The sequence below is a fragment of the Echinococcus granulosus genome, assembly GCF_000524195.1.
Source record: "Echinococcus granulosus chromosome Unknown EG_S00001, whole genome shotgun sequence".
Lineage (NCBI taxonomy): Eukaryota > Metazoa > Platyhelminthes > Cestoda > Cyclophyllidea > Taeniidae > Echinococcus > Echinococcus granulosus.
Genome location: NW_020170381.1, coordinates 2,907,703 through 2,931,028, shown reverse-complemented (window position 1 = coordinate 2,931,028; position 23,326 = coordinate 2,907,703). Strand labels below are relative to the sequence as shown.

The following is a 23,326-nucleotide window of genomic DNA, read 5'->3' as shown; positions in this document are numbered from 1 at the left end:
CGCCAATATCATGGCAGTGCCTATGGTTTAAGTGAACACGCAGCTCCACAAATGGATTCAATGTTAAAGAGCTGCAGTGTAATACGTTGCTTGTTTAACTCTTGTTTTCGGAAAAGGAGCCACTTTGGGTCTCTGCCTTTTGTACCTTCGCGCGATGGCTGGTCTCTGGGCCATGCCAGTGGCCCCCAAGCCCTACTGCATGTCAAATATATACATTTTGGCAGAGTAATATTTCTTCTCCCGTCTTCAGGGAAGTCTCGGGGAGCTACATTGATAGCAGCGGAAAGCAAATCCGATCTTAAAGGAGACCAGTCCTGATTTTCTCTGATAAGAGATTAGTGGGGTAGAAGTGCACATGCTGCAGATAGGAAAACAGGTGGCGATCCCCAGCAAAAGGGCTAACAATGACGTCTGCCTTCGGCAGCGACCCCAGTTCCATGTTCTGCAGGAAAGAGACTAACAACGTTAGCGACACCAACCGTGAACCATCTCGTAAAGTTCGTTACGAAGCTGCTTACCGTGCCCGCATGAAAAATATCAAGCATTCGAACCCGCGATACCTCTTCAACCCCTCTACTAGCTGAATAGAACCGAGGTAGGCATATGTGGCTGAGCAGCTCTAAAGTGAGAACAATGTGACGAAGAGAAATAGAAAAGCAATTCTGTCCCCACGGAACTATGTCCGATCCCGTCCTTTGTTATTGAACTCCGCATTTGGGCCAGTGTTCCTACGACTAGCCTTAGACACGCGTGATGGCCAGAACATTTCCCCACTAAGAGGAGTCAGTAACACTGCAGTCGTTTATCTCCCCAGTTGCATTAAAATTCAATGAGTGGCACAACTGGCTTGTGAGTATTTCCTTGCAGCACCGACCACCTTTGACCAAGGAAAGGGATGGGCTGGCCTCCATACTGCCACTAGCCCCAAGCCTTACTGATGTCAAATATATATATATATTCTGCCCGAGTACTGGCTTTTTTCTTCAAGAAAGTCTTGGAACGCCACAGTAGTACCAAGTCTGCTTTTTGGAGAGCTACACGATGTAATGTGACATCATAGTTTGCGCAAAAACAGTGTAGAAGAACATCAAATCATGGCAATTTAGCAATCACTGATGAGAAAACAGTAGCACAAACATTACCAGCTACTCTTATCTAATGTATGGAGTAGCTTGTAAATTTCTCGACAATGTTAAGGATTGCTACCTTTCATTTATGATTATGGTAGAAAAATAAATTAGAAAGTTAAGTTCATCTACAAAAGAGCGCATCTTTTAACCGAGCAAATTAGAAGCGACTTGCACCAAGGTAGAAAGCGTAATAAACATCTAACTAGCCGAAATATTTAAAGTTACCGTTAAAATGAGGCGAATCCATGGCCAATATTACACAGGCATAGTGGAGCTCGCTGGTAGCACTTTGACATCGATAGATTATAGCACTTTTGTTTTACAAACTTATGGGAGGTAATCTTCCGAGGATCTGTAGTAACTTTTCGATTTAAGAAAAGAAGATACCTGGAATGGGCGTGGCACCGTCGGAAAATTTCGACTAACGAAAGTGGCAATGGCAGCATGCACACATCCACCCCTTTGAAGCCCCCATACATGCTGTGTGCATAGAAGACAAATGGCAGCATCGGTTTGACGTGTTAAGTGACTCAAACTACGTGCTATTGAAACTGCCGGTTTAATTGATTACGAAAGCTAAATTCTGGTGAGCCAAAATGTAAATGAATTCGAACCGGAGTTGATAACTAGGTCACAGTTATTGCTGATCCACTTATGGAGGATTTGGATAAACTGGAACGTTTAGTGGCCTGAAAAAGGTAACGTACTTTGTGGACAAGAAATTAGCGCGCAATACAACCAGTGGGAGAATCTTGGGATAATGTGAGCCTTCCACGCCCCTTCGAATTTCGAGGTCAGTAACTGTCGCCCTTAGTAAGTGGTAGACGATTTGACAAGTGGTGCAGAATAATTTTAACCAACCTCATTCATAATTGTGATAGTAATTATTACATAGAAGAATGAAAGGAATATTACGTGAATCCTAGTTACGCTTCCCTGATGATAAGATTGATAACGACAAGCATGCAAAGCAGTTTTTCAGTGTCGCACCTCAGAAAATTGTTTAGCAGCACTGCTACGACCCAAAAGGAGGTGGTCAAATAGTTCCTGGGCCCTTTCAACACGAGAAAAAGGGTTCTATTGGTTACTTTGCAAGCAGCTCCCAATCGCATTCTCCTTTCAGTGAAGTAGTCTCATGGATGCCAAGATCAGTCGATCACGTGAACAAAAATTAACTGTATCAATGCCTATCACGCAGGCAGGGCATGGTTTTGCTAAATTCCTTTAAATCTCACACTGCCATGCCCCAATAGCTTTGTAGTTTAGAATTCACGTACGCCGGTAATAAGCAGTGAAAATGCGAGCGTAAGTGAAAATACCGGACCCTATGTTGCAGATAGTACGATAATTTGGAATTACCTCTGGCAGAGTGACAACAAAATTGTGTGCGTCGGCCTCCCTGGCGGATTCCTCAACCTCCTTGAATTCCGCCTCCGGCTTTCCCATTAGGATGTTTTCGGTGACCGTGCCGGCGAATAGGTTTGGTTCTTGTGACACAACGCCGAGTTGGCAACGTAACCACGCGACATTGAGATCGCGTATGTCTACGTCGTCTAACAGGATCTGAGATATGAATGGAGTGAAAAAAAATGGGAATCGTAATTAGTTTACTCCGTTTTACGCACGGGAAATACCTAAGGCAAAATAAAACATTAAGATTGGACACGGTCCTATTAAGATACAAAACGTTTTGAAGGAAGGATGTTTTCGAATGAGTTGAAAACTCACACTTCCATGGACAGCATCGTAAAAGCGCTGAATCAGCTGAACCGTTGTGCTTTTGCCCGAACCACTGGGACCAACGATTGCCACCGTCTCACCTGGATTCACTGTCAACGAAAAGTTCTTCAAAACCTAAAAATTACAGACAATCACTGCGTAAGAGTTCATCGCCACCCCAGGCTGATGACGCCATCAATAAACAAGATGCAGCCTCCAATTCAAAATAAAAATTGCGGATATTTTTCTTTGGGATTTCCTTTTTAATTAGCACTCCTAAAGTCTTGCGGCTCACTAAACTCTGCTGAGCTAGATAAGCTTGAAAACGGCTACATTATTTACTAATAAAAGTAGCTTAAGATGAAATATTTTTTTTGAAACAAGGTATTGGTAAAGTGTGGAATAAATTACAAAGTAGAATTCCATAACAAGATGTACAACATGTTGGTGATTAAAAGAATTAATTGCAACTTAGGAAAATAATCACTCTCCAATGTCATCGGTCTGTAACAAAAGTGAAACCGTGGGGAAAGTAAGTACCACCAGAATGACTAGTTCAGGGGAGCTACTATTACGCTTTTTGTTCGACTAAGGAATTCTAGTCACACTTATTGCATCATAACATCGATGAACTGAGAAGCGATATTTTAAATCAATGGTTGGTTGATATTTTTGCCTGTGCAAACACCGAAATTTCTACGTCATTTCACCGCTTCAGCAAAATAGTTCACTCTGGCTAGCTCATCCAAGTAGTTTTTAGTTTTTGTTATGTAATTTATGTGACCATGATGCCACTCAGAGCAAAACACTTACCATTAACGATAGTTGAGGGCATCTTTCTAATTATTCAGTTTTATTTGCTAATGCACATCCATCATCCCGATGTATGTACCAAGATTCAAGTAAAAGAAGCCGACACTTATCCCTTTATTTTAAGACAAATAATGCTAAATGAAGAGCAAAATTTTACCTGAACATCTGGTCTTGTCGGATAAGAGAAAGACACATTTCTAAATTCAATTTTGCCGGAAAAGGAGTCCAGTCTCATACCCTGTCCCATCACATCTATAGCTGGAATCTGTGGCCAAATGAAAAATCAGTGGTAGTGTCAATTTTTGCTGTGTTTACCTCAGAATCGCCTAAGTCACTTACTCTGTCAATTATTAAGAATATGGACGCTGCGGCACGTTTCGCATTTGCAAAGAACTCTATTTCCGGCAGGCTTCTCCCCAGACTTGTGTTGCCGACTATGAATGATATCACAACCTTAAGAATAAATAAGAACCGCGTTTTTCAGATTCGGCATTTTCAATTCCGTCTATTTAAACCCTAAGTTCAGTAAACGCTTAAACATGCATTTAACTTAACAATTGCCATCCGGGACTTAGAATAGATATTTAAATCTCAAAGCATTGGGTTGATACTAACAAGTACTTGAAATTTCGTTTTTGTCAGATTTGGGTCAAGATAAACCTTATCCCTGCAACCAAATTTTAGACGAATTGGACTTTTAAGTTCACAAGTAAGAGCTCGCCTTACCGAGACAATGTTGCCGTTGTAATAGCTTTCCGTTATAATCAGTTCAACACCGTACCAAAGGATGAGTGCCGAGGCACAAAAGATGGTGCAGCCAATCATTCCCATACCTGTATGAAGAAAACACGAAAGGATTGCTCAGCTATTATATAAATGTATGGGACAAATATCCACAAAAAATCATTGACAAGATTAAACTTTTGATATCTGGAGTTTTTTAACGCATCTTGACGATCGCTGACCTTTAAAAAAGTTGAATGCGAATAACTTTGGATAAAGAAGTTGTTTTTCAGAAGCACTAATGTAAATATTGTTAATGTTGACGTACCAAATCCCATGAGTAAACTTTTGAGCATGAAAACGCGAGCCGAAGCGCCTAGCTCCTTCTCATATCTAAAAGATTCCCTTTCTTGACATCCAAAGGCAAAAACTGTTCGAATGGATGTAAGAATCTCGGCTGCAACTGAACCAGCCTTTTCATAAGCAAGAATCTCTTTTGTTGCATATTTTCGAAGGGCACACCCCAGGGTCATGAAGGCACCAAGGATAAACGGAGCCATAGTAAAGGAAACTAATGCCAACTTCCAACCAGTGATTAAAGAAACAATAGCTGCTGCAACGGCGGTGACGACGTTTTGAAGAAAATTGCCCAGCCTATCACCGATACCACCTTCAATTTGGTCAATGCTGTAACTCAGTTTCGTAATTAGATTTCCGGAGGTTTGTTTGTCAAACCAAGCAATATCCTGTCGCAGTATGTGCTGCACATTAACGAAGAACATTAAGAATAAGCCAGCTTACAAGGAAGGTTATTTTCTCCAGAAATAGGCGTAATATAACCAAACTTAACACAATTCGCTAGGGGATATTTAATGGTGAAGCGGTCGTCATATAGTGCGATTAGCACATGCAATCAACTATTGGATGATATACGACATTTGACTTCATTAAAACCAGTAATTATCAGCCAATATTTTAGTTGATTTACTGATGAACTTATAGGTGGTGTCACATGAAAATGAGCAAAATGTCCAAAACTATCACTACTTCATACTTCGTAATGTTACCCGGAATTCTTACAGATTTTGTCATGTGCCCAGACACCAGAACAGCTCGCTAATAGTACGGTTGTATAAATAAAATATTGCTGTGATATGGACTAATACGACTTAGTAAACAAACGACAAAATACAAGATGCTATAACTACAATGATATCAGCACATAAATAGTCTTAAGTGGTACATTCCATTCTTGACGCACTACCCACCTTAAATAACAGTAAACGAATGCGTCGACTTTGCCGTTTCGCAGAGACAGTAAGGGCAAACATTTGCACAAATGAAATGACAAAGGCCACGAAGCCAATTGAAATGTAGTATGGTAAGAAAACCTTCATCTTCTCAACAAGTGTAACATTCGACCCATCGGTGAAGGATGTAACAAGCTTTGAAAGAAGTAGAAGTGAGAGTGGTTGCGCCAGCCCCGTCACAACACTCCCAAATATTCCAAGACAAAATAAAAACTTGTCTGTCGCATCTGAGAAACGAAGCTAAAATGTCGCTTAAAATGAGGATTTGACAAACCAGTTGATAAAACTTTAGCGACGCATCACCAAAGTCAGGATCTGCACCCAATAGATAACTGTCATCAGATGTAGTACTGCGAGCCCCGAATTCTTCTAACAAAACATTTTCTCCGTCTTTTTTGTCTCCCATTCAAAGCAAAATACGTCACCACCAGCATCGTTGCTTTCAACATATATACATATTGGTTGTCATAGTGCATTTAGCAGGTGGATGGTTAAAACAGCAGCAGTTATATCCCACGGCAGCCTTGTTCAATAATTTTATGACTAGATGAAATAATTGCATTAAGAATCGCAAAACTGAAAAAAGGATTTCGCAGCCATTAGCATGTTTAGACGAAAACGCAGAATAGGCGTAAGCACGGATAGCTCTTGCAATAGTTTACAGCGAAGCACACCTTATTATTATAGAACAACTTTTAACTGAAACAAACATAAACGGTTTGCCGTTTGGTCTAAAGAAAATTAATCTGTTGGAAGTATATTAGCAAAAATTAAGGTTCTAGGCTAAAATTATTCCATTGCTTTTCTTTATTTGCCTTTGCAAAGTCAATAGATGTAGCGCCAGCAATTTGTGAAAGGCGCAAGTAGATTCGAGGGCAACAAGCAAAGTCTGTAACTCATTCTCCAATTTTACTAAAATAACCGATGTTTTCGCAACAAATCTGGCACTTATGCATAATTTTTCCTAAAACTGCTAATTCTTTTCCTGTAAGAATTGTTTTTTGCGAAACATGGTAGAATAAATGAAGTAAACTACTTTACAAACTGGTATATAAAGCAGCAAATCTGAGTAGCTTTGGCTAGTTCTTGTTTATTTTTAGACTGCCTTTTCTGGAGGATTATGAACTATATTGCGCATTGTTTGAACTACTTGAATACGCGACAGTGTTCCGACACCCCTCGCGGCTTTTTGGGTGGTCGGTGTCTGCCCGTGGAATCCCACGCCCCTAGGTTCTCAGTGCCCCCTCTTTCACCCCATTGGTGGACTCTTTGTGCAAAGTTGATTGTTGTTTCCCGTTACAACATCAATACATGCTGAATTTGCTTGTGATCATTTCAAATATTAGACTTGCTTTTATTCTCCTGGATCCTTAGTGATTGTTCGTATAAGTTGTTGCTTATTTACTTTCCAAGTCTTTCGTGTTTGAACTTCGCCAAAAAAACCTTGGTGGACCCTATTACAGCGCGAATTAATTTCGTACAACATTGCTTTAGAATAAGTCCTGATGTACCATAACTTATTTTTCCCTCAGAAAATGAGCTCATTCAAAGGCAACTTGAAGGAATCACAAAGAGCAATGCAGCTGCTCAAACAACGTGAGAAGGAACGTCAGGAAATTGAGTTCCAAAAGAAGAAGCTTGAAGCGGAATTGCGTGTTGGCGAATTCACTAATAAGTTCACTGTCCAACACGATAGCATAGAAAATCAACTCAAGACGGATACCGTAAGCTCTTTTTAGGACTTTATTTAGAGTTTTCTGTAATGAGATTGGCTTAGTTACACTGGATGAGATGAAAGCTCGTCAGCAGGCCGTAATCACTCAAAGAGAGAAGGAACTTGCTCTTGGCAAAGCAAATAAGGCAAAGTTTGGAGAGGCTCGGCACGGGAAACACGGTGCCGTTCGTAGAGTATGCCGTATACTTCGATCTTATGGCTAGTGCCATTTTAGGGTCCCATTTCGTTTAATGAAGATGAGGAGGATGAATTGACTGAATCGGAAGATGAAAGGCCCCCACTAAGCCTCAAACATCCCAACGATAAGCGTTGCATTTCGCCATCTGGATCAGTAACCGCTAGTAATAATGACATAGGAGGGGTGGTCGACCCAAATTATCACGAAACAAATGAAGCTGAGACGGAGGAATTCAAGAAAAAACGTAGGAGATTAGGAAAAAACCCAGATGTTGACACTAGCTTTCTACCCGACATTGATCGCGATGAGGAAGAAAAGCAGCTACGGCAAGTAATCAGCTTGATTGAACAATCAGTTCATTTGCACTTTTTGATTTATTCCAATTTTAATGTTTAGTGAGGAGCTGCGACGTGAATGGCACGCGAAGCAGGCGGCGATTAAAGAGGAAGAAATAAACATAACCTATAGCTACTGGGATGGCTCTGGTCACCGACGTCAAGTTAAAATGAAAAAAGGTCACTCTATTCACCTCTTCCTCCATCGATGCCTCGACCAGCTTCGAAAAGACTTTTCTGAGCTCCGCGCAGCCTCCGCAGATCAAATGATGTACATCAAAGAGGACCTCATTATACCTCATCACTACACGTTTTACGACTTTATAGTTACCAAAGCTCGAGGCAAATCCGGCCCGCTCTTCTCCTTCGATGTCTACGACGATGTAAGACTACGGATGGACGTGAGCAAGGAAAAAGAGGAATCACACGCGGGTAAGGTGTGCTTGCGCTCGTGGTATGAGCGTCACAAGCACATTTTTCCAGCCAGTCGATGGGAACCGTACGATCCTGCCAAAAACTGGGATCAGTACACTATTTCCGACAAGATGTCTGTTAAAATAACGATCAAGTAGTTGATTTATAGCCGTGTATCACGCCGTTTATACTGTGTACTGTCTTCTGTAACTTTTCGGTTACTGGGATACGGTGCGAGCTGTGCGCTTCAGTGCATCAGTAAATCGCTTCAAATCGGCGCGCTAGTTCACAGCTGTGCGTAACCTGGCTAAACAATCTACTTACCGAATTTGCCAACACTGCTCCGCGGGATTGCACACATTCGATGCAAGCCGAAATTCCAAACTGCTATCAATTATGAGTTTAGAAGAATTTGCTCCAGTAGTTGAAGTACTGTGTGGAATTTGTACAAATAAGTATAATACAGTACGTAGAAGGGAGAACGAGCTCTGTCTATTTGGGTCCATCGGGTTTCATTCTCATTGCGTAATCCCTGCCGACGGCCATGGTGGCCGCTAGACTGAAAAGATCGTCTTGGTTTGCTGCCGACCTGATAGTGGCCAATTTCTCTTGGTCTTGGTCCATTTCCTGCTTCAGTAGGTGCACATCATCCAGCAGTGTTACAACGAGCTTTTCATGCAACACCAGCGCATGTTCTGGCGAAACCGCAAGGGAAGTGCGTAGCGATGCCGCCCGCGCGTCCACGGCCGCCCGCAAAGCTTCTACCTATAGGTAAATCACAGCTGCAAATTCCATGCAACTAGGAGTCATTATTAAGAGGAAAACAGGTGCGGAGTGCTTGGGCATCAGAACCTTATCCTCAGGCCCGGGATACATTGAGAATTAAGGTCCGGAGATAATTGGGTCGAAAAGCTAGCACCGAAGCTCACGAGAGCCGCGGATAGAGCAGTAACACAAACTGTATTAGGGGTTTTGGGCGGATATAGGATGGGGGAGTAAGGACCAACCTGTGGGTCCAATTTTGTCCGAAGATACAGGGGTGTCGCATCCTGGTTGAACATAAGCAGACGATCCTCAGTCGCCTTGGCTAGGTTTGGTTCCGCCTCCGTACTCAAAACCTGTGGTGTGAGAATCATCGACTGAGCTAAAGCAAACCTCTCAGATTCTAGAAACTTCCGAATTTCAACCAATTCGGAGGCACAGAGACCAAATGTGCTTAGATATTTGGGCCAGTCAGCAGTGTCACGCTGCACAGAGTAATCGCAAAAAGCAAGAAGGCATACCTGAGTTTCCACAATTGTCAATAAGTCAAAGAGTTTTTGTTTCAATTTTAAAGCAGGTGAATTCAACAGCAGGAAACTTTCCAGATGTTGTCTTTCGGACGCTTCCATTGGGAACCCCGAAACTATTATTTGGGGAAAAAAGGTGTGGTGAAAACCGAGTCCACTGTTAGCGTATCCCTGCCGAATTTCAAAGAAATCTATTCAGTGTCAGATCTACTTGTAAGTGTACACTTAAAGTACAAAAGCCCAAACAAAAACCAACGGAACCGCCAAACTGCAAGTGTAAAGCGGTGGAAGAAGCACACCAAATTTCCAAGAGAAGCACCAATGATTCGTGAGAAACACTCTTTTGCGCATCATTCTATTAGTTGGCGCCGATTCTTAGAATAACGTACCGATAAGTTTTGTAAGCCAGAAATTCAGTTTAATACATTTTAGTAAAGTTTGGGGAGCTGCAAATCGGTGTATTATAGGCCATTAGGCACTTAGCAAATTATCCCGATTTTAATTAATGTTAGGCGAGACATGCTAAAAATCATCACCGTTTACCTATGTAAATGCCTTACTATGTCACTTCAAACGGATTAGCGGTTCCTCCTACAGCATTACACGAGACTGTTGACCTCATTTCGAGGTGTACGATATAGATATCTGTTTCCTTTAATTTTTTTAAGGTGCCTACCAACTTGTCGTAACGGTTACCCTTTAGAGAGGGCGATTTGGACTAAGTCATGCTTATTTTGCATAGCAAATTCTTTACGCTCTAGACATCCCATATTGTGATAATGATCTCTTATCAAGGTGGGCTTCAAAATACCCACATTTTATTGGTAAGGAATTCCGACCAATGGGTGCTTAATATTCAAATAACCTCGTTTTGGAGTCTTCCTACTGCAGGTGTGTTGGAAATGCCTGTTCCCATTAATCCTCTTGTAATCTGTAAGGCATCTTCGCAAGGCCCTTTGGTTAATCGCTTGGTTTGCACTGTTCCCTTCTTTTTAGCCCTTTATCCCTTTATTTCCACCATAAAATAGTTACATTAATCGTCGACTTAACGCTTCGGCAACCTTTATGGTAATTCTGCTATTCTTTTTATGTATCATTAATGGGTTGATTTACTAGTTTTATCCAACTTTCCTTCCTGAATATCATTTTGATCGCAATTTTCTCCACCTAGACATTCTTGCCTTACGTTACTGCAAAACATGCTGGAATTCGTGATTCCAGTATCACGGAGTGATCTTCTAAACTCTACACTTTCATCCTATTCTGTCAATGAATTAGTCTCAGTGCGAAATTTGGCATCAGAAGTTAAAGGTAACGTGGACGTACTAGAATCATGTTGGCATTAATAGAAGAAAACAAGCTTAACCATCTTTCCTTCCAGCTTGCCAAAAATACCTTGTCCGCGAAGGCCACGGAGCTGTTCTGAAATGTTTTGATGCCCTATTCAGTGTCTTGCAGTAGGTCGTTTTGATGCTAGAAGAAGTGTTATGATATGTGGACTTGTTTCATGTGACTTGTATACATTTATAGCGAATGGAAATCAGTAGATTCAGGTACAAAGGAGGATACATGGCATATTGTGCTTAAAGGTAAGGTCTCTGTTTGACCTAAGGTAAAACTGTTTCCGAAACAGGCTGCGAGGTCTCTGTTCGTGAATTGGTTGGGGTGATCAAGCCTCCCGGTTCTACTTCTGGTCTCAACAGAAATGATCTCTTAGAGAGAAGAAATGCTGTTAAGATGCATGCCTACCTTTTGTGTCAACTCATCGAAATAATCGAGAATGATTCTACTGCGGAGAGTAGTGCCTCTTCTTCGGTAAAGGTCAGTTCGTCTTATGTCATGTTTTTCCACTTTATTTCACAAAAATCGCCGGACCATGCTTTTTGTACTTATTTTATGAAATGCACTTGCGCAGGCAAATAGTTCACCTTAATAAGAATCGCTGGCGAGAACAAAAATGGTCTGCAAATCATTTTTCACTCCTATTTATGCCATTGTACTGCCTGACACCCAAGTTCGTTTACTGTAATACTTTTTCTAGTTTTTCTGAGTTGACTTTTTAAAAACAATTTCTAATATTCTTTCACTGTAGGTCGGACGTGGACGCAGCAAGGCTCTGAATTCTGCCGCCAAGGTTCGTCGACCAGAATTCGACATGTCTCTCAACTGGCCAGATGAGTGCTCCACTGCTATCACAGTGCTGGATCAACTTTGCAAATTGGATATCAAACAGTTCTGGGATCCCCCAGTAGTTGAAGATGACTTCGTCAAGTATGCTTTTTTTGCAACAAGGGCTATTGTTTTTATAAAAAAGTGTTACTTAATCTTACTCTGCTCCATTCCACATTATTATGGCTTGTTCTCCATTTCCAACAACTAGATAACATTAGTCTACCAAAACTTATACGCGGAACTATGTTTGGGTAACCGAATTGGTATCATTCGAGGTCATTGTGTGTTGTTTTCCTTTAGTCTTTTGGCGAATAGCTGCTACAAGTTGTTGGAAAACAAGTCGTTATCGGCCAGTGCGATGCTGAGGATGGCCATCACAAATCTCCTGAGCACTCTGATTCAATTCTATAAGCATGGAATCGCCTGCTGCTTGAAATTGGCCCAAATGCTCCAATGCTTTGCACACACGGCCAACGTACTCTCCGCAATTGTTAACAACTTCATGACTGATGAGACCATGGTACCTTTTGTCAAGGAATTACTCACTGTACGTCTCGCACTGCATTATCAAACCCTACCCACCCCATACACTCCCCTTTGATACATAACACTTCCATATTCTCTTTCTTTGTTCTCATAGGAAATTTGCAGTTACAACGGCGAGGATCTGGAGCGCGATTCGACGGGAACTCACAACTTGTGCTCCTTCCTGGAATTGGTGTCGTCAGCGCACCCCTCATTGGCAACCTCTATTCTCCCGCTGATCCGCACTCGGCTCTCCGAAGACCCCTACCAGATGCGCAATTGTGCTCTTAACGTGATTGGCGAGGTCCTGCGCAACCTCCACGCCGACCACGCACAGATTGAGGGGAAGGATAAGATACAGCGTGACCGCCTCATGGATGTACTCCAGGTGAGCTCGCTTCCTCTGTGTTGGCAGCTCCTGGTTACTCTACTCCCATTCAACCAACTCACCATAAAAATCAGTCGTGTCGTGACTAGCACAATCCACAAGTGCTACGGTTCAATTAGTCGTATTGCCACCTTTTTGAACTCTTGTTTTTAGGAGCATATTCACGATGTTAATGGATTTGTGCGTGCTCGCGCTCTGCAAATTTGGTGCAATCTTGCTTCTGCTGGAGTATGTTGCTTCTACTTGCGCCTCTCGATTGCACGTCCTATATTTTACGTTTTTCCTCACTTTTCTCGCCTGTAGGGCTTACCAATCAGACGGCAAGTTCAGTTGGCCAGTTTGCTTGTTGGATCGGAGGGGGCTGTCTTCGATGTCTCTAGTTTGGTCCGGAAATATGCTATGCGTCTTTTAACTGTCATCATTATCCAATGCCCAGCAGCTAAGGTATGCTATTAGCTGCTGCCTTTGCGACGATTATTAATAACTTGACAAGATACAGTAGTTGAACATGTTCGATGACGCGCTCATGTAAATTGGACTTCATTTGCGTATGAATTCATTATTTAATTTATCTTCAATGTTTGCTACTTTATATTTTTAGCTTAGTATGGAAGATTTAGCCAGGGTTTTGAACAAGGAACAGATGAGGCTTCAAGTATTAGAGGAAAATTTTGGTAGGTACTCTCTTAATATTGCCTATTCTTCAGAGTAGCAACTAATTACGCACTCAACATTTTCATTCTCAGGTCGTTTCAATCAAGAGGATACTGCCGTATTACCGTCAAATCCGGCCAATACCGATGATGCCAAAAAGTGTCTTTCAGAAGACCATGAAGGCGAAGGAGGGAAAGAGGAAGAGAAGGGAGAAGAGAGTGATGGAGAGGAGGAAAGCAGGAGAGCAGAATCCGAGGCGGAAGAAGAGGAAGACGTGGTAGCCGAGCAAGGCGTATCGGAAGCGGCGGCTGCTCTTGAGGCGGTCATACACTCAGCGGCGCAGGTGGCCCAGGAGGGACAGATGAATGCCACTCCCTCCCACCCGCCACCCATCTCCGCTGAGGTGGCCTTTGAGGCCCAGAAGGCAGATCTGGTTCGCCAGCGCGCCTGTGTGGCCTACCTGCACGAAATGCAGCGCTTCGCTGTCTACGTATCCACAGGCATCGAGGATGTGTGCAACCTCCTACACTCCAAGAATGTTACCGATGTCCTCGAAGCCATTGAATTCTTCCTCACTGCTAAGCAGGCCGGAGTGAGAAACCTGGACGCCGCTCTCCGCCACATGATGGCTATGGTTTGGTCGCAGGAGGAACAAATTAGGAAAGCCGTTCTCGATGCCTCCCGGTGAGTGTCCGCCGTTTCCCTTTTGGCAAAAACAAATTCCTCTGAGTTTCTCACTTTTCTTCAAAATCCTTTTTCTCCTAGCAGCATTATTCATATCAGTTCCTTTTTGAAGGCGGGTAAATTTTGTGGAAAAGGTAGTCAGTTTGGAGTTAAACCATGATGGGTTTAGCCACTTTATTGTGCTCTTTGTCGGTTTCACTGTTTGTGTGTACCCTACAGTCGGCTCTACTTCCAGCCGGATATAGTGAACGAGTCTTTTACGGTGGAGGGTCGTCTGTCCTCAGCGGCGCTGGCAGCGGTCATTTCCACCCTTGTGCGTCTTGTCTCGGAATCAACAATGGGCGATTTCGTTAGCCTTGAACGCATCCTGCGGGAGCTCCTCGATCTGGGCCACGTGGACGAAGATCTCAGGCGCGAGCTTTGGAGTCGCTTCACCGATCTTGCCGCCGCTATGACTGACACCGCCGCCTTTCGCTCCGAGCGTCGACAGGAGCTTAAAGCCCTCCTTATTCTTCTCAAAATGATCTCCTCGTTAGTCTATTTCTCCTATTCATCTTCATTCCTATGATCGTCGGATTATCGCACGTCGTTTTCAAAATGGGTTCGATTTTATCCCCGTAACCGCTTGAAAGCCAAAGCATGAGCAAATGCAGTTAACTCTTCTGTTTTCCATTGGCCATATTAGCCTCTACTGTCGTGCATATGTGGGCCTCCTCTTTGTTTATAGACCAAGTAGGAAAAATTTGGAGTTGCATCTCAACGATCTTGTCAATTATGGTCTTGGTGCCGCGACGGGATACGCGAATATCGACTTGGAATGCGCCATGTATGCATGCATGGCGATCCAACAGATGATTCCTACTGATAAGGTGGGCACTGGGGATATTTATTTCCTCTCATTGGTTTACAATATACCTTTGGGCGGAAAGTTGTGATTTACACAGCTTACTTTTGGCTACAGATAGGGAAACAGAAAAGTCATTCTACCCGCTCAACACCCGTCAACCCGAAATCTCACGAGCCTTTTAGGCTACCGGTTTCGGACCCGCTTTGTACTTCCTTGCGCAGACTTCTCATCTCAACATTTGCATCTTCTTCTCGCCTTCATTGGATTCCTTTGATGGAGCAGGTGAGGGTATTATGTTTCAACATTATTTCGCTCAAATAAAGACATTAAATTGCATTTTTACGCCAATTTGTAAATTTGCTGCTTTAACTAGCTTGCCTCGATATCCTTGTCCCCCCAAACTGCCACCATCATGCTGTTTATTTCAAATAAATTTTCTTGTCCAAAGCGTGCAGCCTTCCTTGTACACCGCTTTTGAGCCTTGAGGCACTTAACTACCGCCCTTTAACATGTTTTTGCTTTCCGTGGTGACTAGGCGGTCGCGACAATCTTTCAACTCATCGACACACCAAGTCTGGTTATGGCGGAAGTGATCCGTGAAATTGGTGAGCAGTTACTCAGGACACTGATGAAGCCTCCATCTTTTACGCAGCCGCAGAAGGAGGCTCAGGAGCCGTCACAACTGGACGACGAGGGAGAGGAGAACAGCCAGGCGCAGGGTGACGTCGATGCAGCCAATGATACCGCTGAGCCCACGTCGCAAGTTTGTGTTCGATCTGCTTCATATGCCTCTTCTACGAGCTCACACCCTAGCTTCACTTATGTTTTTTTATTAGGAGTTCCTGTTGGTCTACCACAATAAGGTTTTTGGGCCAAATTACTCAGATAAGAACATTCAATGAATTTGCACTAGTAAAATTCCTAACATATTTCACCTTACCAAACAATCTAAGGGTTTCGGTGCTACTGATGATAGAATTCCCCCATTTCATTAACCCTTAGACGGTTCCACCCACCATCCCATCATTCATTTTGGCGCGATTCATCGCTCTGGCTGGACATGTAGCCCTCAAAATGCTTGTTCACCTGGAGTTCTCCATCCTGAATGAGCTTAAACGGCGTGAGGTCATTCAGGAGGAGAGCAAACAGGCAAAAAAGCATTTTGTGAAGACCCCCAGGTCGGCAAGACTGGTGAGCTTGCTTTTATACTGATAAATAATCAGTAGAGTACCTATTACAGTTTATATTTCTGCACTCAGAATGCTAATCCCAATGCTTCGACCCGCCTTGACACCACCACCAATGGGACCCAGAAGGGCGACACGAGCGGAGGCGCCGGTAACAGCGCCTTGGAGGAGGAGGCTGCTCTCCTTGGAGCGGTTGCTGACGATGCCGAAGCAGACTATATACGGAATGTTCTCAACAACGAAATTGTTCTTGAACCTGACCACCTGCTATCTCGCCTCCTTCCCTTGGTGGTGCATGTTTGTTCACATCCTAGCAGATACGTTGATCCCGACCTGCAAGTGTGTTTGATTTTGCTTCTTAGACTTCTTTCACGTAGATCTATTGCATCACTTTTTGTATTTAATGGAAATACTATCACGAGTTTTATCCTCAAGTGGTGTTTGTGAATTTAAGTATTCATTTGTTTCAAATGCACACTGAGTTTTTGGGTGTTTATCACAAACTTTCGGCATTATAAATGCCTATCTAGTCTCCGAGATAATATCAACCCAGGTTTTCTCTAATTCATGTAAATTTGACGCTCTTCTATCATGAGCTAGTGATAGATGCAATCGATTTCATTTCTGCCGCTTTGCTTAGCACCGGCTACAAGGTTAGGGTTAGTGATTCGCTAAATAGACTCTTTTTGATTCCTCCCTTCTCCTAATTCAACTTCCTCCTGCCCACAGTTTGTGTTAGTCAAGGGTGTTATTTTCACTTTCCAAGGCGTCTGCCTCACTTTCGCTGGCGAAGTTTATGCTGGTAAGCAGTGCGGTGTGCGAGCAGAACCTGCAATTGCTATTCACCTTGGCGGAGCGCAGTCCCTCCGATGTGGTGCGTGCAAATTTGATCGTGGGCCTAGGTGATCTGGCTCGTCGTTTTCCCAACCTCATCGAGCCCTGGACGCCAAACCTCTATGCCCGGCTCAGGGATACCTCTCCCAAAGTCCGCATCAACGCGCTCAACACCCTAAGCCACCTCATTCTCAACGACATGGTCAAGGTAGGTTCTATGTACTTGCCGACTCTTACCTCTACTGGCACTGCTGGGTGATATTCCTCTATTCATTTATTTGCGTCGCCTTATGTAGGTCAAGGGACAGATCAGTGAAATGACGGTTTGTCTGGTAGATGAGAACGATCGCTTGAGGCAATTGTCACGTCTCTTCTTCCGAGAACTCGCTCAAAAGGGCAACGCTCTCTACAACGTCATACCTGACATAATCAGTCGTCTCAGCGATCCCGAAGTGGGAGTCAATGAAACCAAGTTCAGAACGACTGTCGAGTATGTGGTGCTGCCTGCCCGTTTTGAGGCCGTGATCGCAAACATATTTTTTGCCTTTAATTGGTAGTCATTTCAGAATATTCCTCCGCAGCAGTCCATATCAGGTTTTGTTTCTTATCTGATGTTTTTGTCCAAGAAAAGGTAGCATTACAGTTGACGTCACCTAGTTTTTTCCTAGCGCTAGTGGTTCCTCTGCATTGGCTGCAAATGCATTGTTGGGTGCGACTTGTCAATTCACTCACCTTACAGGTTTTGTGGATAGAACACTTTGCAAATAGTTCCTTTTTTCGGTGGTGTTGTTGTTCCCTTTAGTTTCCTGTTCCCGTTGATTGAGAAGGAACGACTCTGTGAAACCCTGGTGGAGAAGATCTGCTCTCGCTTCCGAGTAACACAGTAAGCTTCATTCCTCACTTTCTGGCTCTCCTTCATGTTGAATTTTCAACCCAATTTGCACTTACCGTGCCCCTTCCTCCCTCTTCTGTCATAGGACGGAGCGGCAGTGGCGTGATCTGGCCTACTGTCTGCGGGTAATGTCCTTCAACGAGCGTATGATCCGCACATTGCAGGAAAACTTGCCCATCTTTGCACAACAGCTCTCCATCCCCGATGTTTACCAATCCTTCTCGGAAATCCTCGCCAACGTTAAGAAAAACGCCAAGACTGATGCTCTACCGCACCTGGAAGAATTCGAGGCTAAAATCGAGGAGGTGCTTGGACGATTTACTCTCACTTCTATGAAAGGCGTTGTTTGTCGCTCTGAATTTGACTCTAGTGCACTTCAGACATACAGGGTGTAATGAAAGTGAATGCTGCAGGTTTCTTGCAATTATACGGGGGAAACTACACAACTTGGGTATTGTATTAGAATGATACTATCTGCTCACAATTGATAAATAGGGCAGAATTTATATCGTTTACTGAAGGATCTCTATGTAGTAGCAGGAGTTTATTGTTTATAAGTGGAGAGTGTATACCATTATGATATTGGTCTTCATGGCTGCTTTTCAGTTCCATCGAAAAGGTGTCGCCGACGAAGAGGCTCTGCAGCGCGCTGAAGTTATGGTGAAGAAGGCGGTGGCAAAGCGGCGCCGAATCGCAGCGCCCGACGCACGCAAGTCAGTGCGCCGTGTCAACCAAATGGGCAGCGGTGACATTGATAGCGGGGAGGCTGAAAAGGCGGAGGAGATGGTGGCGGTGCGCCCTCCCAGTCCCCGCAGGACCCGAACTCGTCGCACTGCTGCTACCTCCAGATCCTATATGATTTTCAGCTCAGATGAAGAGGAGGCGGTGGATGAAGATTAGTGCAGACACTGATTCCTCTTCTATTATTCCTCTTCCGGACCCTGAATGTTCATGTACATGTCTTTATGTATTTTTAACTAATTGTTCAGAAATCATTTGCTTTTTTATTATTTTGTCCAAAGTTTTAGTGGAAGAAGCAAAGATTTTATAGAGGTCTCGAGTTTCCCGGCTATTTTTTGCTATGGGAACGCGCTCTTGAGCTAGTTTTGAAACAGAATCATGTTCCTCTTACGCTTGCTGTTGATGTTCCCATTTCCATGCCACAGTGAAGCGTTACTTAAACACTTTCAAGTAACCTGAACCTGTCAGGATTGTTTTGCTCCAAAACCCTCTCAATCATTACTGCGTTCGTTGACGGCGCAAAATCCACCACTGAAGCTACGGGGACTTTTTATATGGCTTTTTTTGTCTAGGTCAGTAACATTGAGCAGGAACTCGCCCCAATTAAAAACTTTTTCTTAGCAAATAAGACGTCTTGGCAGTTTATGTCTGGGATTTTGGGTTATTTTTCTGGTTTTAATAGCTTCACGTCCCTCCAGATTCGCTTTGGCCTTGTATATAGACTCGAACTCTAGTTAATTCTTACATCGCAAATGCTTCTAACACAAGTTACCTTTAATGGCTGGTAGATCATGAGTGAACTTTTTACCACAGAAAGCCTCCATGATTTTCAAATGTCTCTCACGGAGAGCAAATCCCCCCCCCCCCGCTCCTTTTGAACTAAATTCTCGCTTACTATTTCAGCTAAAATTCCAGGAGTGTCGTTTCACTTTAAATTCATGAAATCCTGTCATAACGCTTTCGTGGTACGTGCCTGAGTCCATAAATAGCGATGAATGGGGGTGAGTCAGGTTACATGTAAAGCTTTCCTTACTTTCATTAACTGACGTTACCCCTAAGGTCTTTCGGTGGACAAATACAGTCTTTCTGGCATAAGATTCTCCTCTCGATAATTACGCTTCAATTCTTCAATATCGCTTCGTTCATCCTTAATACCATTTTGATATGAATCGAAAAGTTGTTTCTTTGCGGATAGAAAACTCGCTGACTGTCGGTTTTCCTACCTCTGAGTTGAGTGTGGGTGTTTACATTGACAGCAAGCAGTTGTTAATGCTAGTCGACAAGTCTGATGGATCCTCATCAACAGTGGCACTGGCGTGCTTGCATGGTCCTTTTGCCCATTCTCCACGGAATAAACTATTTCAGATGTTGGTCATGAGGTTGTTTGCAACAAAACCATTTCCTACGGTGTGATTGTGATGTCTTCAATCAGAAAGGCTGGTCACTGGACTCGCTGCTGTGTTTGAATGTGTAGTGTTTACCACAGCATATAGTTGATTCACAGACGGGCGCATCGTCACGCTTCTGACATTTTTTTTGTATTATTCTGCAGTATCCGCGGGGAGGTCTTTTTTCCTCTAGGCATGCCTGTGCATTATTTAGTGCTTTATTCATTTTTTACACGCACAAATGCATTTTTTGCGGCCACATTCTTCAGAAAAAACACTTGGTTATATCTATTGTTACACCTTACAGTATCAATTATTTCCTGAAGAAAAAGACGCAATCGCTTTGCTCCAATTTGTTTAAAAAAGGTAACTCAGGAAGTGGAAAGTGTAGGGATCACCAGTAAAAGGCGTCAAGGGCCTTGGGATTAAAAACAGCCCTCGAACCTCGTCGGTAAAGTCGGTTTCAATGTGGAGACGGTGAAGTTGTGAAGTCGTTTACATCGAGTCGGATGTGGGTGCCGTCGCTTTCTCCTTCTCTTAGCTTCAAACCGTCCCAGTGAAATCAACTTTAAGAGCAGCCCCTGAGGGCGGGAAAGCGCATATCCGTCCCAAAACTGGGGCGGGAGTGGTTTGTGGTGGCCACTTGGAACAACCGCAAACAGTTGTTGCGACCACGTGGGTCATGCCTACAACCCCATCGACATGCGTGGATGTGTACATGAGTCAACTCCCACCTCTCGGAAAAACAGTGAGAGTTGATATTGGGAGGAAAAGCCGTACAATGCTTTTATACGTGATGTCAGTTTGGGGGAAGCCTAATCGGCTCATGGCGCTGAACATCGGTGAATAGCACCTCAAATCACTAAAATATCCCACAAAGTATGAAATAAGGCCTTGGGAACCCAATCACAACCCAGTCATTGCGGGCTAAGCCAAAGCTGCATGTGGTTTGTGAGGATCCTTCTTCATCAGGGATAGCGTAGCACACCCAAAGCTTCAAAAGTTGGTCCTTCCTAGGCCAGTAAACGTGGTTTGTAAAATGTAGACTAAGAAACTCTCCATGCTCTTAATGACTACTTTAATTGAGCAAACTTGGTTTTTGGAATTTGAGGTAAATACTATATATTGCATGGCCCGACCTCTGCGTGTGTGAAGATGCACCGACAGTGGGGATTGGGATAGGCCATTTTTATCGCGTATTCGTGTTTCGAAATCTAATGTCACAGAACCTAAATGTCAGCAAAGGAACATCCTACTTAATTGCTAAGCGAATGTACCTTTCCATTCTAGACTAGGAATGTGAGCACTTAAGTGCTTTCAAACTATAGACATTGGGCATTGCGACCTTGTTTTCAATCTTCTAACGCATGTTTTGCATAGCATTTAGCATTCGTCTCCATTTAAGTCCAGCTCAATGGTCCAAACTTAGCTTTTTTAATAATTGTATGCATTTGTTTTACCTATGGTCTCCCATTTGACTCTTTTAGTCATTTCAACCCCATGAGACGAGCGCTGAGTCTGAGCAATGCGTCAGTGAAGAAGCTCGTAAAGAGGATTACCTGATAGCCTTATGTCCCTACAAGAATACGATGAGATAAATACCACATCAAGGTATTTTGAATCACATAATTATGCTGTCGAAATTGATGCAATGATCAAAGTACAGTTAGATTCACACATTATCAGATACCAGCTACTCTTGCCACGAAGGGTTATCCAAAAATAGTGATTTAAGGCACCGCGTCGATTCCGGGACGCAAAGTCCAAACTACTAATGACAGCCTAGGCTGTTAAAGGTGTTAGGGTTACTTAGATTTTATCACAACACTCAGCTGCTTTAGAACGATATGCCCTGGTAAGTAAGGGGACGAGTGTACTAGGAGACGGAAGTCTAAGCCGCAGTCTGTACGCAAAACGATACAAGCTGCAGTACTTTTTGTGAAATTAAAACATAGCAGAGAGTGGGACAAAGCTTAGGGTGGACAAACGCAATGCGTTATTCCCAAAGGTATGCATCTCCAACCCCTCCGTAATCATTGAACACAATTAGTTAGGCGAGTTGTTTGTTAAGCAAAGTTTTAATTCAAACCCACCTTTACATTTAGTCAAAATGATTTTTTAAATGTGAAGTCAAAAAAGGTGTAAAATAATGTATGAGTCATTTCAATAAATCCATCAAACGATTTTTTTCGTGAGACAGAAGACTCCAGTATGAGGTACCGTTCACTAAACCAAGTAAACCAGATAAGTCTACGCAAGTAACATCATCCGTTTGCAGTTATTTCGATCTCATAAGGTCTGAGGTGATCTTGTCTCGATTGACTGCCATTCTGGATCAATAGCAAAATAATAGCAATACATCTAATAGGTGACATTAGCTGTGATCGAATGATGCTGAATTTCCTAGACCGAGCCTCTTTTTGTCCCACGACAGTGACACGTAAATTGTCAACCCACGTCACGATTGCCCCATCCCAGCACTCGCACAATTAATGTCTCTCTTCTGATGTACAAGAAACTCTTGTGCGCCTCTCGGTTGTCGTTTAAGGGTGATAGGACTTCTGGAGCCCATTAGCCATGGTAATTTGTGTCCTCACGGGCACGGCATCCACTGTCGTACGGAAAGGGCGTTATTAGGGCCTATTCGATGACAAATGTGTCTGTGTAAAAAAAACGCCCTCAAGTAGACCCTAACAAGACTTGTAGAGTTATTTCACTGAGCGAGAAACTATGGTGAGTGAATAGGATAACCACAAAGCGGACGCCAGTTGATTGCTTAAGGAGCGTCAGCAGGCTGTAATGCAGATATTTCCATGCAACCCACGGGTGTTAATTTCTTCTATTTCTGTAAGTCCTTAAGAGAGAAGGGCTCAGCATTGCCTTAAGTTTTTGATAAAGTGTTTACTGTAGCATTAAATTAACTTGGATGTCAAATTTTGTGACCGGTAGGCTAGGGCAAGTAATTTTACCACAACCCTTGAATAAATCACTCCAAACTTTTGAGCTGTCGAGATCGAAAACACTGGTGGAAAGAGGTTTATAAATTTTGCATTTTACTTGAATTAGTAAGAGAAGTTAGCATCTTCCTGCTTTACAAGAACCGGTTTTTTGTTGCCCTCAAAGCCATTTACTTACAGACTATGAAACACTAAAGGAAAGTGAAGCATTTAGCATTTCACGTGTCAGTAATCACAAAGCATTTTTAATGTCGTTACTTCTATACTTTAACAAAAGCTTTGATACTTGGCAATTGGGAAGCCTTCTTAGAAGTTGTTTCAATGAATGGCTTTGAATAATTGTTTTATAAAAATTTTCAATATACGATCTAAAGGGCCGGAAAATAGTCAATTTAGTATAAAGTTAATAAC

General features: G+C 43.0%; 4 protein-coding genes across 4 annotated transcripts in view; 2 read left to right on the top strand and 2 right to left on the bottom strand. All coding sequences in view use genetic code 11, as the record gives it.

The window, feature by feature from the left end:
* EGR_00326 (Multidrug resistance protein) overlaps positions 1–6,101 on the bottom strand; it is a gene marked incomplete at both ends in the record, with an annotated part of 13,940 nt that extends 7,839 nt beyond the window's left edge. Inside the window, 8 exons of the mRNA XM_024489575.1 lie at positions 2,490–2,693; positions 2,859–2,984; positions 3,820–3,927; positions 4,002–4,115; positions 4,389–4,495; positions 4,654–5,146; positions 5,654–5,935; positions 5,970–6,101. Coding sequence (XP_024356253.1) covers positions 2,490–2,693; positions 2,859–2,984; positions 3,820–3,927; positions 4,002–4,115; positions 4,389–4,495; positions 4,654–5,146; positions 5,654–5,935; positions 5,970–6,101 — 1,566 coding nt within the window. The remainder of the gene's footprint in view (positions 1–2,489; positions 2,694–2,858; positions 2,985–3,819; positions 3,928–4,001; positions 4,116–4,388; positions 4,496–4,653; positions 5,147–5,653; positions 5,936–5,969) is intronic.
* Positions 6,102–7,272: 1,171 nt separating this feature from the next.
* Positions 7,273–8,515, top strand: EGR_00325 (hypothetical protein; the record flags this gene model as incomplete). The annotated part of the gene is made up of 4 exons (XM_024489574.1): positions 7,273–7,419; positions 7,463–7,603; positions 7,645–7,938; positions 8,009–8,515. 4 exons carry the CDS (start codon positions 7,273–7,275, stop codon positions 8,513–8,515), a joined length of 1,089 nt encoding a protein of 362 aa, XP_024356252.1.
* A 334-nt stretch (positions 8,516–8,849) lies between these two features.
* Positions 8,850–9,748, bottom strand: EGR_00324 (Mediator of RNA polymerase II transcription subunit; the record flags this gene model as incomplete). The annotated part of the gene is made up of 3 exons (XM_024489573.1): positions 8,850–9,122; positions 9,287–9,604; positions 9,641–9,748. The coding sequence occupies 3 exons, from the start codon at positions 9,746–9,748 to the stop codon at positions 8,850–8,852; spliced, it is 699 nt and encodes a 232-aa protein (XP_024356251.1).
* Positions 9,749–10,425: 677 nt separating this feature from the next.
* On the top strand, positions 10,426–21,556 carry EGR_00323 (Condensin complex subunit; the record flags this gene model as incomplete). The annotated part of the gene is made up of 24 exons (XM_024489572.1): positions 10,426–10,441; positions 11,028–11,103; positions 11,177–11,235; positions 11,280–11,467; positions 11,739–11,917; positions 12,119–12,365; positions 12,459–12,731; positions 12,885–12,959; positions 13,035–13,175; positions 13,333–13,405; positions 13,478–14,069; positions 14,289–14,600; positions 14,797–14,938; positions 15,031–15,198; positions 15,452–15,679; positions 15,919–16,107; positions 16,176–16,442; positions 16,870–17,145; positions 17,234–17,427; positions 17,740–17,820; positions 17,915–18,134; positions 18,436–18,714; positions 20,500–20,706; positions 21,446–21,556. The coding sequence occupies 24 exons, from the start codon at positions 10,426–10,428 to the stop codon at positions 21,554–21,556; spliced, it is 4,593 nt and encodes a 1,530-aa protein (XP_024356250.1).
* Between the last annotated feature and the right edge of the window lie 1,770 nt (positions 21,557–23,326).